The 14178-nt window shown below is 39.4% G+C and overlaps 2 protein-coding genes across 2 annotated transcripts in view; one reads left to right on the top strand and one right to left on the bottom strand.

Annotated features, from left to right (window-relative positions):
* Positions 1-1837: 1837 nt before the first annotated feature.
* On the top strand, positions 1838-5535 carry igfbp1a (insulin-like growth factor binding protein 1a). The gene is made up of 4 exons (XM_057841133.1): positions 1838-2400; positions 2550-2719; positions 2943-3071; positions 4429-5535. Exons 1-4 carry the CDS (start codon positions 2022-2024, stop codon positions 4537-4539), a joined length of 789 nt encoding a protein of 262 aa, XP_057697116.1. The 5' UTR covers positions 1838-2021; the 3' UTR covers positions 4540-5535.
* A 2692-nt stretch (positions 5536-8227) lies between these two features.
* igfbp3 (insulin-like growth factor binding protein 3) overlaps positions 8228-14178 on the bottom strand; it is a 58397-nt gene continuing 52446 nt past the window's right edge. Inside the window, exon 4 of the mRNA XM_057841132.1 lies at positions 8228-12841. Within this exon, the coding sequence (XP_057697115.1) occupies positions 12722-12841 (120 nt within the window). The 3' untranslated portion in view covers positions 8228-12721. The remainder of the gene's footprint in view (positions 12842-14178) is intronic.

A 14178-nucleotide genomic window follows, 5' to 3' on the forward strand; every position in this document is an offset into this window, starting at 1 on the left:
AATGTATATATCCATCTTGTGTCTTATCTTTCCATTCCAATAATTTATTTTACAGAATATATATATAATTTACAGAAAAATATGGCATATTTTATAGATGGTTTGAATTGCGATTAACTGCGATTAATTACGATTAATTAATTTTTAAGCTGTAATTAACTCGATTAAAAATTTTAATCGTTTGACAGCCCTAGTAAAATGATAATGATTTTTTTTTTTTTTCCCCTTCAATTCTCTTTTGTGTTTTTTCAATGCAAGCAAAATAAATGAAGATATTACTATCAAGGCATTTGTGATTGCAATCATTTCCTGGGAGAAATTGAGCATTATCTGACAGAATTGCAGGGGTGCCAATGCTTTTGGCCAGAACTGTATATTATAGTATATACTGTAGGTGTCTGTGTATTACTTTAAGATAATAACTATTGGAACTCTTTTTGTTGGGATCTATCATCCATTTATTAAATGTGAAAGGCAAACACATAAAAATAGAGACAATGACAGAGATTTTTTTGTTTTGTTTGAAATATTAGTCAATTTTTTTTTTTAGTATTGTGTGAGTTTGATTGAACAGCATCAGCTATTTAGTAGCTTTGTACGACCTATGTCGTCGGTGGCCCATTTCTCTGGGTTTATGGCGGTGGGTAAGAATGTCACAAGTGCCAATGGGTGTGAAATACCTTCATTCCGCATGAGATTTGCTGCATGCTGCAATCTTTATTTAGCCGGGATATACGAACAAATGTGAGCTCACGTGAGCAGGAAGCTTGAATGACAGATGATGCAATCCTTTAAAGCGGTTGCATGAGCCAATCACACGGAGGAGCCTGTTGCATCCGAAGTCACCATGTTCATTAAATTAATGACCATACGCACGTGCATGACCGATTGCACTAAATAATGAAATTAACCACATGCCTGTGATAAAGTTACTTGCAGGAAGTCGCGGGAACGGGATTCGCCGAAGGACCCATAAAGGCTTTTTCCCACAGAGCGTGTGAGGGACGTGTCTGCGGACACGTCAGGTCAGCGCGGCCCCGGTCCAAGCTCTTTTCTATTAATAAACAAGGAAACTGCTCATTTCAACTGGACAGCTCTTAATTTAAACCTGGATTTCGACCTCACAGCACGCGTAAAAGACCGGATTTCAATCCCACAGAGTCCCAACTGGCGTAAGCAATGACCGTCAATTACACAGCTATTTTTACTCGATCCAAGCGTCTCCCTGCACGGATGCACTCATTCTTATCTCAAATCAGAGCAGTTTGTCCTTTTGAATGGCCCACGCACTGTGAGCAGACGTGCGCAAACCTCATTTTCCCCTCATTACTGTATTGAGCTTCCCGAACGGGATGTTAAAAGTTGTGGAGCACCAAATGAATGGGGGGAGCTCCAAACAAAGGAGGCTCATTCATCGGAGCACAGAAAGACCCACGTCACCACTCAAACCGATTAAATGAATAAAGTGAACAAATTGGACCTCATTAGAAAAACAAAAATGGTTCCAAAAATTCTATTAAAAGAAATAGAGTAATGTTTTTGGGTGTTTTTTTTTTTTTTTAACACAAATAATGAGTTGCGGGCAATTTTGAAGTGACCAAAGTGGTTTTAGTGCGGCACCCTGGTGAGAAAATGGTGTGTCCTTTATTGTAACTTCAAACACTGGTGTCGTCACTCGTCTACAATACGTGCAAGCACGGACTGTTCCAAAATAAATATTGACGTGATTGTTGTATTCAAATGAGTTGCCGGCCGGCCGGACGTAGACGGGCCAATCAGAACCCGGGCTATCAGTACACCTTCTTTTCTGAAATCATTCATAACGCCGATGCGTCAAACACACATACACGAGCCAGCTATAAATAGGGCTGCGCGCAACGCACTCTTCGACATTTTCCCCAAAATCAAACGAAACCCTCAACCGGGCAAGATACCGTGGGAAAACCACCGGCTTACTTTTCAATATTCACTCTATCTTGCCACAATCTTAGATTATTGTACTGTAGTGTATAGGCATAATTATGCGTTTTGGTGGATTTTACGTTAAACACGTCATTGTGGCAGCGGTGTGCTCCTTGCTGGCAACGGGGACGCTGGGGTCCCCCGTGGTGGTGCCAGAACCGATCCGATGTTCCCCGTGTACTCCGGAGAGGCTGAGCCAGTGTCCGCCGGTGGATCCTGGGTGCGCTGAGGTGCTGCGGGAGCCCGGCTGTGGATGCTGTCCCGCCTGCGCCCTCACGGCGGACGAGCTGTGCGGCATCTACACGGCCCCGTGCGGCTCCGGACTCAGGTGCACCCCGAAACCGGGGGACCCCCGACCGCTGCACTCTCTCACTCGAGGACAAGCGGTGTGCACGGAAAGCTCCGAGCCGAAACCGACACCGGAGCCTCAGACGCAAGGTAGGCCTTTTTTTTTTTTCTTCTCCTTTCCCTCCCCCAGACTCATGATCTACTAATTCATCCAGCCCGATTAATAAGATTACTGTTCCACCCTGGGCTATTTTACCCAATCCATCCCACGTCACGTAAATTCAACGTCCTTTCTCCAGATCAGGGAGAGCAAGAGGCTGAGATGGAGAATGTGGCCGTGGTCTCGGACCCCGGCTTCAGTTACTACCTCCCCGGCCAGAGCAAACCATACGACCCGAGGGTGGCTGCCGACGCCCAGGAGAGCATGAAGGCCAAACTCGTCGCCATCCGCAAGAAATTAGTCGAGCAGGTGATTTTCAACACTCTACGCCGTTAGAAATACCAGTGTGAATTCATCAATTGGAAATATATTGCTAAAAGTTTGTAAATGGCGAGAGCATGATGAGTTTATCGCCACTAGGTGGCGCCCGCATACTGGTTGATAAGTGAATGCAGTTTAGTCTCAGACTATATTTGCTCAAACGTAAAGAGGCTTTGATTTAACCCTCTCGTTGCCTGCTCGTTCCACACAGGGGCCTTGTCATATTGAGTTGCAAAGAGCCTTGGAGAAGATTGCCAAATCCCAACAGAAATTAGGAGACAAACTGACCAGATTCTACCTCCCCAACTGTGATAAACACGGGCTTTACAAACCCAAGCAGGTTGGTTATAGTCATTTGTGCGATAAGAATGACACATGGCCCTGCATTTGTCAGGCATCCTTTTTGTCAAAGATGTTTAATCATATCCGATTATCCAATGCAAGTTCCAATTTCCTTTGAGTTTTTGATTTCATTTAAAATCTTTACAGTGTAGGTGGGGTTTGCATTGGTGTAACCTAGGGCTGCAACTAACTAATCGATTAATGAATTATTAATTAAACCATTAATCGATTAATAGGATTCATGTCACTTTTTTTTCTAAATTACCTTCACAATTTAACTTAAGTTGTTTGAGGCATGTTATAAGTAACAATGAAGACAAAATGGTTAACTATATGCTTCAAAAATAGTATTTTATTACAGCTTCCTGACTTAACTCTAGTCTACAACTGTAGTGTTTTAAGTACATATAACTTGTTATTTTTAAATCAGGATTCTGAGTATAAAATATTAAAAGTGCACACATCAGACCAAAGTTATGTTAATTGAAATACAAAAAAGTGCTGCTGATTGGCATTTTTTGTGAGTGCAGAGCAGTTATATATATTGTGTCAATGACTCATTTATTTTCTTTAAACAAACTAAACAACAAAATCCAAAAAGGAGGAAACAAACTGTAAATACAATCCAATTCCAAAGCACTCTCTTGTATGACAATGTACAGTTTGAATGGGAATTTGTGTTGAAAGGAGACTCTAAGCTGTTATATGAATGGGTTTATATTTGTGGTTTCTCTATAAAAGGAAATAAGACAACTTTACTATCTAACAATAACTCAAGTGCTAATATACTTCCCCATAACACAACACTATGGGACACTTATGACACCAATTAGCATAATCGCTAACTAGTTTAGTGCTGTTTGCTAAGTCATAATGTCTCATCAACAAAGAATACAAACAATACAATTGGCTTCATTTCCTCACCTCTGATGGAGGCACACGGGAGCTAACAACACAAACGACAATCTCTCTCGACACTTCGTAATATTACTGTATTGATTAAGCAACCCAACCTGAGTGTAGCAGTGAACTCTGTCTCTCTTACTCTAATCACTGGCGCGCACAGCCTCACATGACAAACAAACAAGGACCCAAACGGGACTGCTCATAGCAGTCGGAAAAAAAGATTATAAAATTAGTTGGCATCTAATTTATTTTAATTGATTTAATCGAGTAGTTGTTGCAGCCTTTGTGTCACCATGTACCACTTCATGCTGAGAGCTATATTTCGATTATTTTGCCTTTCTAAACAAGATGATTAAAATATTAAACAGTTATCAATATGATGTCAGTGTTAAGTGCAACAGTCATAAGATAACTGGGAAAATAACTAAATAAATCCTGTTTTTCTCCAGTGTGAATCCTCTCTGGATGGTCAAAGGGGACGGTGCTGGTGTGTAAACTCCTGGAATGGCAAGAAGATTTTAGGCTCCACCGATCTGCCGGCGGAATCCGAGTGCTCTTAGAGAGAAGCGCATCTTCCCAAAGAAAAAGAAGCAAGCCACTGATTTTCCATTTTGATAGCTGTTTATTTATTGACCTGGTCCTTGGTGGTGTTTTAATCAGGTACACTGTCATTCTGGGACTGCCATCACCCCCATTCCTTCTGAAACACCTTTCCCAAAGAGAAGAGGAACATAATCTATTTTATTTTTCTGAATGGAGATTTTATTATTGATCCATTTACTTTACACTTTATTTATTTCAGTTGGGTTGAATTTTGCTGTTTTGTGTAATTATTATTATTATTGGTATTTATATTTTTGTGTGTTTTTTTTTAATGGGTGTTTTATGTGTATATATTTATATTGGCCCTGACTAACTCCATCGCCGAGTTGAGCTCGCTCTACCGTTTAGTGGTCTGGAGGTTTGGTTTGTGACAAACCAAGCAAGAATGAAAGCACTGAGTATCCAAATGTCAATTATTGTTGTTGTTTTTTTTAATATATATATGTATTTTTTTCACATTGCTGCCATGTAAATGTCATTCATACATTACCTGATGTGACTCACCATCAGCTGTTTTGAGTGACTGCTAAACTTGTCGGATTTCAACCATTACAGTCTCAGAAAACCTTTCCCACAGTTCCATGTGGTGCAGATAGTATGACAGGTTGGTGTCTCGTAATGCACCTCCACTCAGACGGGTATTTCAACATTTACCTACCTCTAGTATTTGTGTCCTCTCTCAATTGTGTTGATGTGTCTGTCGACAAAAACGTGCTATTCTACCTTGTATGTTGCTGTTCTCTCTAATTAAGAACACATGACCACATTAAGAAGTCCCACAGTTCAACCATAATGTGGTTCACAAGTGGCGCCTCTGTTCTGATCTACATGCTGCTGTTGGAGAGTATTGTTTATATCTATTCCAAAGAGACTAACTGCTCGCTCACTTTTGTAATTGAGATGTAATGTAATAAAAAAGGTGATATATTTAATAAAAACATTACTTAACCCCAGTTTCTATATTGAGTGTGTTTGTATGAGTATTATCAGGGGGATCTCAAGTGGAGGTCCTCATCTAACTTTAGACGCTTTGCCAAGGACTTTCAGCTGCGCGCTACCTTTTGACCTGCTCTGTTTGCTCTGGTCGGGCACAGGAATTTGCTACAACCTCTTGTGCCCATTGCCAGCCTGCCTGGCACCAACAGATTTATTTTTAATCTTTACAAATTGAAACCTTCCTTTATCCTTATTGACACATTCCGAGACTTAGGGGTGCCTGATTGCATTCACAGAAAACGCCAGCAGAATTTCAGATGCAGAATAAACCTTTTTCCTATTCAGTGCAGAAAACTGTAGAGACATAAACAAACTTAAATACATCTTAAAATGTGCTCATTTTTATTTAAAAAACAAACAAACAAACCAATACAATTTATATTTCAAGGTACAACAGTTAGTTTCTTGGATAATATTGTATCTGTGAGGTCGTTTTGCTCTTCTGGGTACTTCATTCAGTTTAAAAAAAAAAAAAAAAAAAAAAAAAACCTTGAAAGAATTGACCTGTCATTAAAGGTGCTATAAAATGGTGAGCATGTCACTGAAAAATTCTACATTTAGAAAAGAAAATTGGCACACACATTTGGCTGTTTTTTTTGTTTTTAAACCAATTTCATAGTTATTCCACTCACAACCATAATTGATGCTTTCCTGCATTGTGTTAGCTAGGTAGCTAACTAGTACATGTTGACCGAAAGACAGAACGGTCACATAGCAAGAAGGGAATAGAAAGCCAATAGATAGCATGCTAGCAGACTGCAAGCTTGCAGCTTATTCTGGGTGTGACAGTGTTGTTTTTGGTAGCCCTTTTAATTTTTGTTTTGTCTTGAAAAGGAAAATACTTATTAGTCTCAGTCATATTTTAGACATTTCAAAATGTGTTCGTCTTCGTCTAGGTTTAGTCGACGAAATCTCATACAAATTTGGTCTAGCTTTAGTCGACAGTTACTCAAAATGTTTTTGTCTGTAGAATTCAAAACTTTTAGTCCAAAAATAAATAAACAATTTGGAATGAACGAGACGAGCACATATTGTAGCGTCTACAAGGACAACACCAACTTGGTGATTATAATACACATTCAGCATGAAAAACAGTACATCATTTTCAATTAAAGCCATCTAGAAGCCACAAACTGAATGTAAAAAGTTACTGTCTGAGCGTTTAACACTGGGAAGTCTGTGATTTATTTATTTATTTTTGTTGCTATTCTTTCAGTCTAGCTAGACATTGCACACAACCAGTATTTGCCAGTAATTGCTTATTTACCAAACAAAACAGCTGAAGTGGGCTAATAAATAAGTGCCATTTCGGCAACTGACTCTCCTTAGCCTTACTGACCAGAAAAGCCAAATGGCTCCGCTTTAGACTGGCCAGTGTTTTAAGAGGAAGCTCGCCATTCTGAAGCTAATGCTAACTCGAACGTGAATGCCATGCCAACGCTAGGAGTTACATTTAGCGTCTGATGGCTCAGCCCAGAGCTTCAAAAGCTAAAACAGCATTGCAAATTCTCAAATTGTCAAAATATGATTTTTTAAATTTTTTTTACCCCGTTTCCAAACAAGCAAGATAGAGCGCAACCTAGCTTTAGACACATACTAAACTCCAGTGAGGGGATGAGAGAGCCGCGCAGCACATCTCACATGAGTGACGCGTTATCATCATTGATGAAAACAATACTGATGGTCACGTAATAAGAGAATAGAAGGCCTATACATAGACTTAATAAGGATACTGACGGGTCAGATTCGACCTTCAATGCGTCACGCCATGAAGTAGGGGGCCATCCCACAATCCGCTTCAGTTTTTCGCAGTCGATCGCAGCTACACATGCAGCGATCCAACGCCAGATTTATGTTTAAAAAGTATGAAAGCTGTACCGCATACAAACAGGAAGGATTGTCCCTTGAGTGATTATTTTGAGGATTCAAGGTAAATATGATATTTTCGTACCATGCATGCATTTTGAAATGTGAAAAAAATCAATGAGAGAAATTAGCCGCTAAAGCATTGGCATTATACTTCGCAATATTTACGTAACATAAATGGTACTTGCACGTTTTTTAACCAAGAATCGAGACTGTTTTACATCCATATCTATGATGAATTCAGGGATTTAATCATTTACTCAAAATAATTTTTTAACCAGAAAAGCTCTGTTTAAATATGGCGGCCACCACATTGACTGACAGACTAGCATCGTACTTTGACATATTACATAAAATAAAGGCTAGCTGCGCATTTTTTTTTTTTTTTTTTTTTTTTGCTTTTAACCGGGAATCGAGACTGTTTTACGTCCATATCTATAAAGAATTCAGGGATTTAAGCATTTATTCACAAGAATTTTCAACGAATAGAGCTCTTTGTCAGTGATTCCACTGTGTGGGGATATTTTTTAGTGGGCAGGGCCAATGCAGCTGAGAAAGGAAGACTAATTAGGATATAATTTCATTATTATGCCTTTCTTGTCATTTTTCTGAATGGAACTATGTACAAAATATGGTCTGCCATCATTTTAAAGTCACTTGTATCATTTTATAGCACCTTTAACACTATTTTTTTTAGAGATTACCATGGCAAGCATGCATAAAGGTCAAGGTTTTTAGGCAACTTGCTGATTAAATCACCAGACTTAAAGACAATAAGAGTAATGAGCAACAGGAGAAATTGTTTATTACAAATACAACATTAAGTAGTGATTATATTCCCCCAAATACAATGACTCATTAGAGTTTGCTGTGCAATTTTTGAGCCGCTGACATATTCATGAGGAACCTAGTTTGGATCAGCTTATACATCTTTTAGAAAAATAATTCATATTTTTAAGCACTGTACATGGTGTGACCAGGAAATAATATGAATAAAAAAAGACATACTTACAAATAATAGGGAGGAAATATCTTCAACATTTTTATTCATTTTCCTCCCCTGACATCAAGTCTTTGTATACGTAGATGGAACATAGCACCAACAGGCTGGGTGGAAGTTGCCGCTGTTTACAGACTACAGCCGAAAACATGCTACCGAGCTACTAGGTAACATTTTTCATTGGCACCCTATTCACTTTTCAAGTCTTTACACAGGATGTGGGGGAGCATTCGGGCGGAAGCTCTATCGAGACGACCGGGCCTACTCCCCCAGACCCCCTACCGCTTGTGTCAATGCAAGAACATTTGGTGCTGTGTCCACTTTGTACAGAGTTGTTGGCATATGATCATACAAGCTTTGATCAAAGAAAAAAAAACAACAATCAAAATGAAAATAGTTGCATTGAATGGAATATTTGAAGGGACCTTTGCAAGGGTTACTTCTTACAGTAAAGTATATGATACCGATTTTTTTTTTTACATTAGGTGTAATTAAAAGTACGCAGATGCAAATAGGCCCAATCTTGTTTTGCAAGGTGCAGCTAAAGTGCTTTAAGTGCTTGTGCTTGTAGCTATGGGCATCTGGCACATGTGGCGGGGAAACCCAGTCGAACCAGGCCCATGCTGTTAAACAAGCCTCCACCAAGTTACTGTACATTATTTCACTGACAGAAAGAGAAGAAAGCCCCGTATTTGTATGATAAAATGATAGGAACAGCATTAGGCACAGATACAAGGCCCATGTGGACCGTAAGGGTTTAGATACGAGAGAAAAAATTGTAAAAGTAAGTGGGATGAGGACAAAAAGGCTTGTCAGCTTGGATAGACAGGTGGGAAGGATCATGGACAGACAGGAACAGGTGAGGGCAAATGACAAGAAGAGGTCAAACTGATCCCTTTACTACATCGTGACATATACATTTTGAATAGTTCGTGCATAATAATGCTTGATAACAGAATTAATGTTGTGGGTAAAATAGGAAACACATATACATGTGTGTGGTTTGCATGGAGCCGCGCCCGGACCCTGGTCCAGGTCGCGTCCAGCATGGTAGGAGAGCTCGCTTAGCCGCTAAGCCAAAAGCCCAGGCTAGCAGTTTTAGTTGCGAACGCACACTCTTGAAGGCATCTGGAGAGAGGTTTCTATGGCACGCACACAACTAACCTGTGCGCACCCGTTACACCCTTATATACACAGTGGACTCTCATGATACGAGCACAAATTTGTTCAACGACTAAGCTCTAAACATGAATGCGCTTGTATCATGAATGTGTTTTTTCCATTAGACATCATTGAATTCCAACTAATGCGTTCGACACTTCCCATGACCCTCCATATTCCCTCTAAATACTAATTCATTGCATCAATTTTAAGGCTAAGTAATCCACAGAAGAAATTAAAAGTATAAAAACAATGTTATTTATATACAAGCACTTACCAGATTGTAGAATTTGAATACTTAATCTTTTTACAAATATCACTGACATGCACATTCTCTTCATGTTTCCTTTTTTTTTTTGTGTGGGCTGTATTTCAATTCCGAGCATTCTTTTCTTTTTCTTACCACTGTCATTGACCTCTGTGAAGTTGGCCCCCATCAGATGCAAATTCACAGACAAATTATGTCATTCGTTTGTGCTAGATTTGTGCTCGTTTGTGCTGAAAAGAAAAATTGTTTGTGCTGCTATCAATTTTGAGATATTAACAATTATTTTATAGGTCAATCTGAGGTCAACCAGCTCCCCATTTTGATTAAAAATGGCTAAAAATGGTGTCAATCATTTAAGCTATGTTTGTGCTGTGAAAATTTTCGTTTCTGTTATTGCTATTATAGATATTAATTTCGAGTGATGACGTCAATCGCAGCACCTCTGTCACGGCTGACGAAGCGTACCAACTCTCTCAATAACAGAGGAGTGTTCCAACAAACATAGCTTTATTAATTAATGAACATATTAATTTCGAGTGATGACGTGACTCGCAATCTCCCATTTACTGCAAATGGACCGCATGGTGAAAATTTGCTCGCATTATGAGACTCATTTTCTCCTGAAAGAATGCTCGTATCGTGAAAAAACCCCTAAGGTGAGGTACTCGTATAATAGGGGTCCACTGTGTATATATGTATATACAACCAGTAGTTGTCATTTATTAAAAATATATAAACACTGTAAATATTTGTTAATGATTTTGGATGTAATGATTGCTGTCAATTACATTGGCTGCTTGTTTTGAAAGTGCATGTTGAAACATCCAATAGAGTAAAACGCTGAGAGTTGTATAAATTTCCGATGGAGGGAAGGCATGTAGAGTTCATATTGAAAGGGGAAGTTCAGAATTTTTGACATCAGGCTTAATCTTCCAGTTAGCGAGGTATTAATTAGTTGTGGAATTCCGTGTAGTTTGTTGGTTATTTGTTAGTTTCAGGGCTCGGGAGTGGCTAAGCTAGCACGAGTCAATTGGGCTAACTAAGCATGCCAATAAAAAACAACATATGCACACATGAAAATCTTGGATGACCAACGCAATCAATACTTTTGGCTATGTTTTCAGGACAAAGTTATTAAAAATTTCCATTGCATGTCAATAATTGCAGTATGAACAGCAACATTTGTAATCCAGCAGCTTTATGGACGAGCAGAGCAGAGTGATAGCAAATTGTTTTTTTTCACCGCTGTTTTTTATGTCATAGCTAGCAGCAAGTAACCCGTTTATATTGTTTCTTATTCTTCATAGGGAATTTGTGGAAACTTTGCTTTGCCCATTTCTTCTGTCTGTTTCCAGAGCCTCTAAATGCACATTTCGCCATGCTGTCAGTTAACTCAGCAGACTGATGCTGCATTCGAGGAAGGTGGGAAGTCAGAGTTTCCAACCGCCGAGCTGGAAAAATATCATTGAAACGCCACCACTATTTTGATCGTTTAGGCGGGTTTGCTGGAGTTCAAAATGTCTTTTGATGACCAAAAACAAAACAAAACTCAGCCATCTTTACTGTTTACATTCGCTTGGAACGCTTTGAGGTCGCAACTGGTACCATCCAAGCAGGATAGGTCCAACTTTCCATCTTCCTCGAATGCAGCGTGAGCACGAGTGGCCGAAGCAATCCTCTCTATTGTGGTCGTTATTATGCATCTAAAAAATTGTCCTGCAGAATGAAATGAATTACAGCAGTTTGGTGTGACATTGTTTTGGCCACATGAGTGTTTTGGAACAACGATCTGCATTTTGAATTTATTTGACTATGTTAGATCTGTTAGTAGATCGTATCGTTTTTTTATTGGCATGCTACGTCAGGGTAATTGACTTGCACTACCTTAGCCACACCAGAGCCCTGAAACTTACAAATAACTTACAGACTGCACGGAATTTGTTGAAATCAATTCCATCGACTAATTAATCCCCGCTAACTTGAAGATTAAGCCTAATGTCAAAAATTCTGAACTTCCACCTTAAGGCACTGTAACTGCACGTTTTTTATCTGTTCCTTCCCTGCTTAAGATGACAAGGGACAAGCTAGACACAGTGATGAAGGTTCATAATTGGCTGGGATGCTAAAAAATTAAGAAAAAGCCCTGCCGTGCCATTATCCCTCTTTTCTAAAAGGGTCCTGAGACAGTTTTATTTTATTGTTGAATGGTATAGAGCCTGGACTTAGGGGACTTTAGCTTAGTGATGTACTGTATAGTATTTACACAAACACCTTTTAGGAAAACAAACTCCTACACCTCTTGCACAAACATGCAGCTGTGCACACACTGTACATGAAATGCAAGCGCTCACACTTCAATACAAGCACTGACACACTCATGGTGGCACATTTCACAAACAGACACACATTGATACGGAGGTGCTGCATTTTGGGGGTCACAGTCAGAAAGAAGCTCTTCAAAAGTGAGTGGAAAATTCCCTCATTTTTCTCTCAACCTAGCAAAATAGTGCAGATGATATATTTCTCACTCTTCCAAGTTTTACTTAGCTTTTAGCGTGATCATTTTTGGGAGAAAAAAACAGAGGAACTCATAGCACAGGACAGGTAGTTGTGATGTGCAAGCGGCTTAGCCAAATGCGGAACCCCTTCCCCTTTCTTTCTTTCTTTCTTTCTTTCTTTCTTTCTTTCTTTCTTTCTTTCTTTCTTTCTTTCTTTCTTTCTTTCTTTCTTTCTTTCTTTCTTTCTTTCTTTCTTTCTTTCTTTCTTTCTTTCTTTCTTTCTTTCTTTCTTTCTTTCTTTCTTTCTTTCTTTCTTTCTTTCACCTTCCCTTCCGGTCATTTCAGTCTCTTCATTGGCCGTCACGACTGTGACACTGTTTCTCGTCTCTGCTGTCAAAGCCAGGGAGGCGCTGTCCGTATTTGTCGACGCACCAGCAGTAACCCCGCCTTCTGCCTTTGGATGGACGGCACTGGAAAGAGATGTGGTAAAAGTTCAGTCTTAGTCATGTCAAATGACCACAGGAAAACTTTCAGTTGGACACACTGCACATAGCCACCTCATTAACATTACCCCCGCCCCGTTCCACATACACACATTCAGAACACACACCTATGGAGCAAACAGGCTAAGCTGCAGTAGAATTCCAAAAGACAAATGTTCACAGAGTCAAGAACCGTCTTCAAAATGTTTAATTTGCTGAATGTTTAAAGGGAAAGACGATACCTAGTATAAATTACGTTCATTTAAAAATGGTAATTTGAAACCAAATTAAATTAAACTGAACTAGTGCTCCACATCTATGTGCATGTGTTGTGGACCCTTCCGTTAGTTACAAGTGTTTGTTTTGTTTGCTTTGCTTAAATTAAATGAAACAAGCTTGATACATCCAAATAATATTCTGAAAGCTGATGACCAGTATTATCTACTCTCAATGTGTTTTCTTCAGTCAGAAAAGTAATAGTTAAAGATTAATCACAATAAAAAGTGCACTAATTAGGGGTGTAATAAATAAAATATCGACACCACTAACCCGTGGTACTTCTAGTGTTAAAGTATTTATCATGCATATGGGGGATTTCTTAGGCTTCAGATAAAGGGGAAAATAATGCCTAAACGTGCACTTTTAATATTGGCTGACATTTTACTAGGTTAAGTAGAGCCGTCCCGACTAGTCGACAGTCGACTTCATCGATTACATAATGCGTCGACAAGCACAACATCCCGTCGACGGTTAATGAATGGTTAAAAAAATGTATGCGTGGACAGTTGAGAACGTCAAACGCTCGGTCTGCAAGCGGGGAAAGCGGCAAAAAGTCAAAAAGGCGCACCAGAATGGCCAAAACATTGACTTATTTCAACGAAACAAAGGAGGGTAAACTGTTGTTTCCTGTCTCTTCAATGCCAAGCTTGCATACCAGGCTACACGTGGGCTGTGAATGAACACCTAAAGCGCCGTCACCCAGTTGTAATTTTGGAAGACGACAGGAGACAACAAGCTGGCAGATCGTAAGTCTATCAAGCTAACTAACGACATGTTTTATTGAAGTTGCTAAGCCTGTATTGATATGCAAAGAGTCCATTTATCGCACCATAAATAAAAACGAGGGTGGTAATTTTCATCGCTGCATGCGTGTGTATGTGCATGCATTTGTGCGTGCGTGTTGATGGCGTATGAGACTCCACTTCCTTTCACAGATGTTTATTGATCATCAACACGCTGTAGAATAATTCAGTTCAGGCATACAAATTAAGGAAACTAGGGCTGTCAAACGATTAAAATTTTTAATCAAGTTAATTACAGCTTAA

The sequence above is a fragment of the Corythoichthys intestinalis genome, chromosome 7 (genome assembly GCF_030265065.1).
Source record: "Corythoichthys intestinalis isolate RoL2023-P3 chromosome 7, ASM3026506v1, whole genome shotgun sequence".
Taxonomy (NCBI): domain Eukaryota; kingdom Metazoa; phylum Chordata; class Actinopteri; order Syngnathiformes; family Syngnathidae; genus Corythoichthys; species Corythoichthys intestinalis.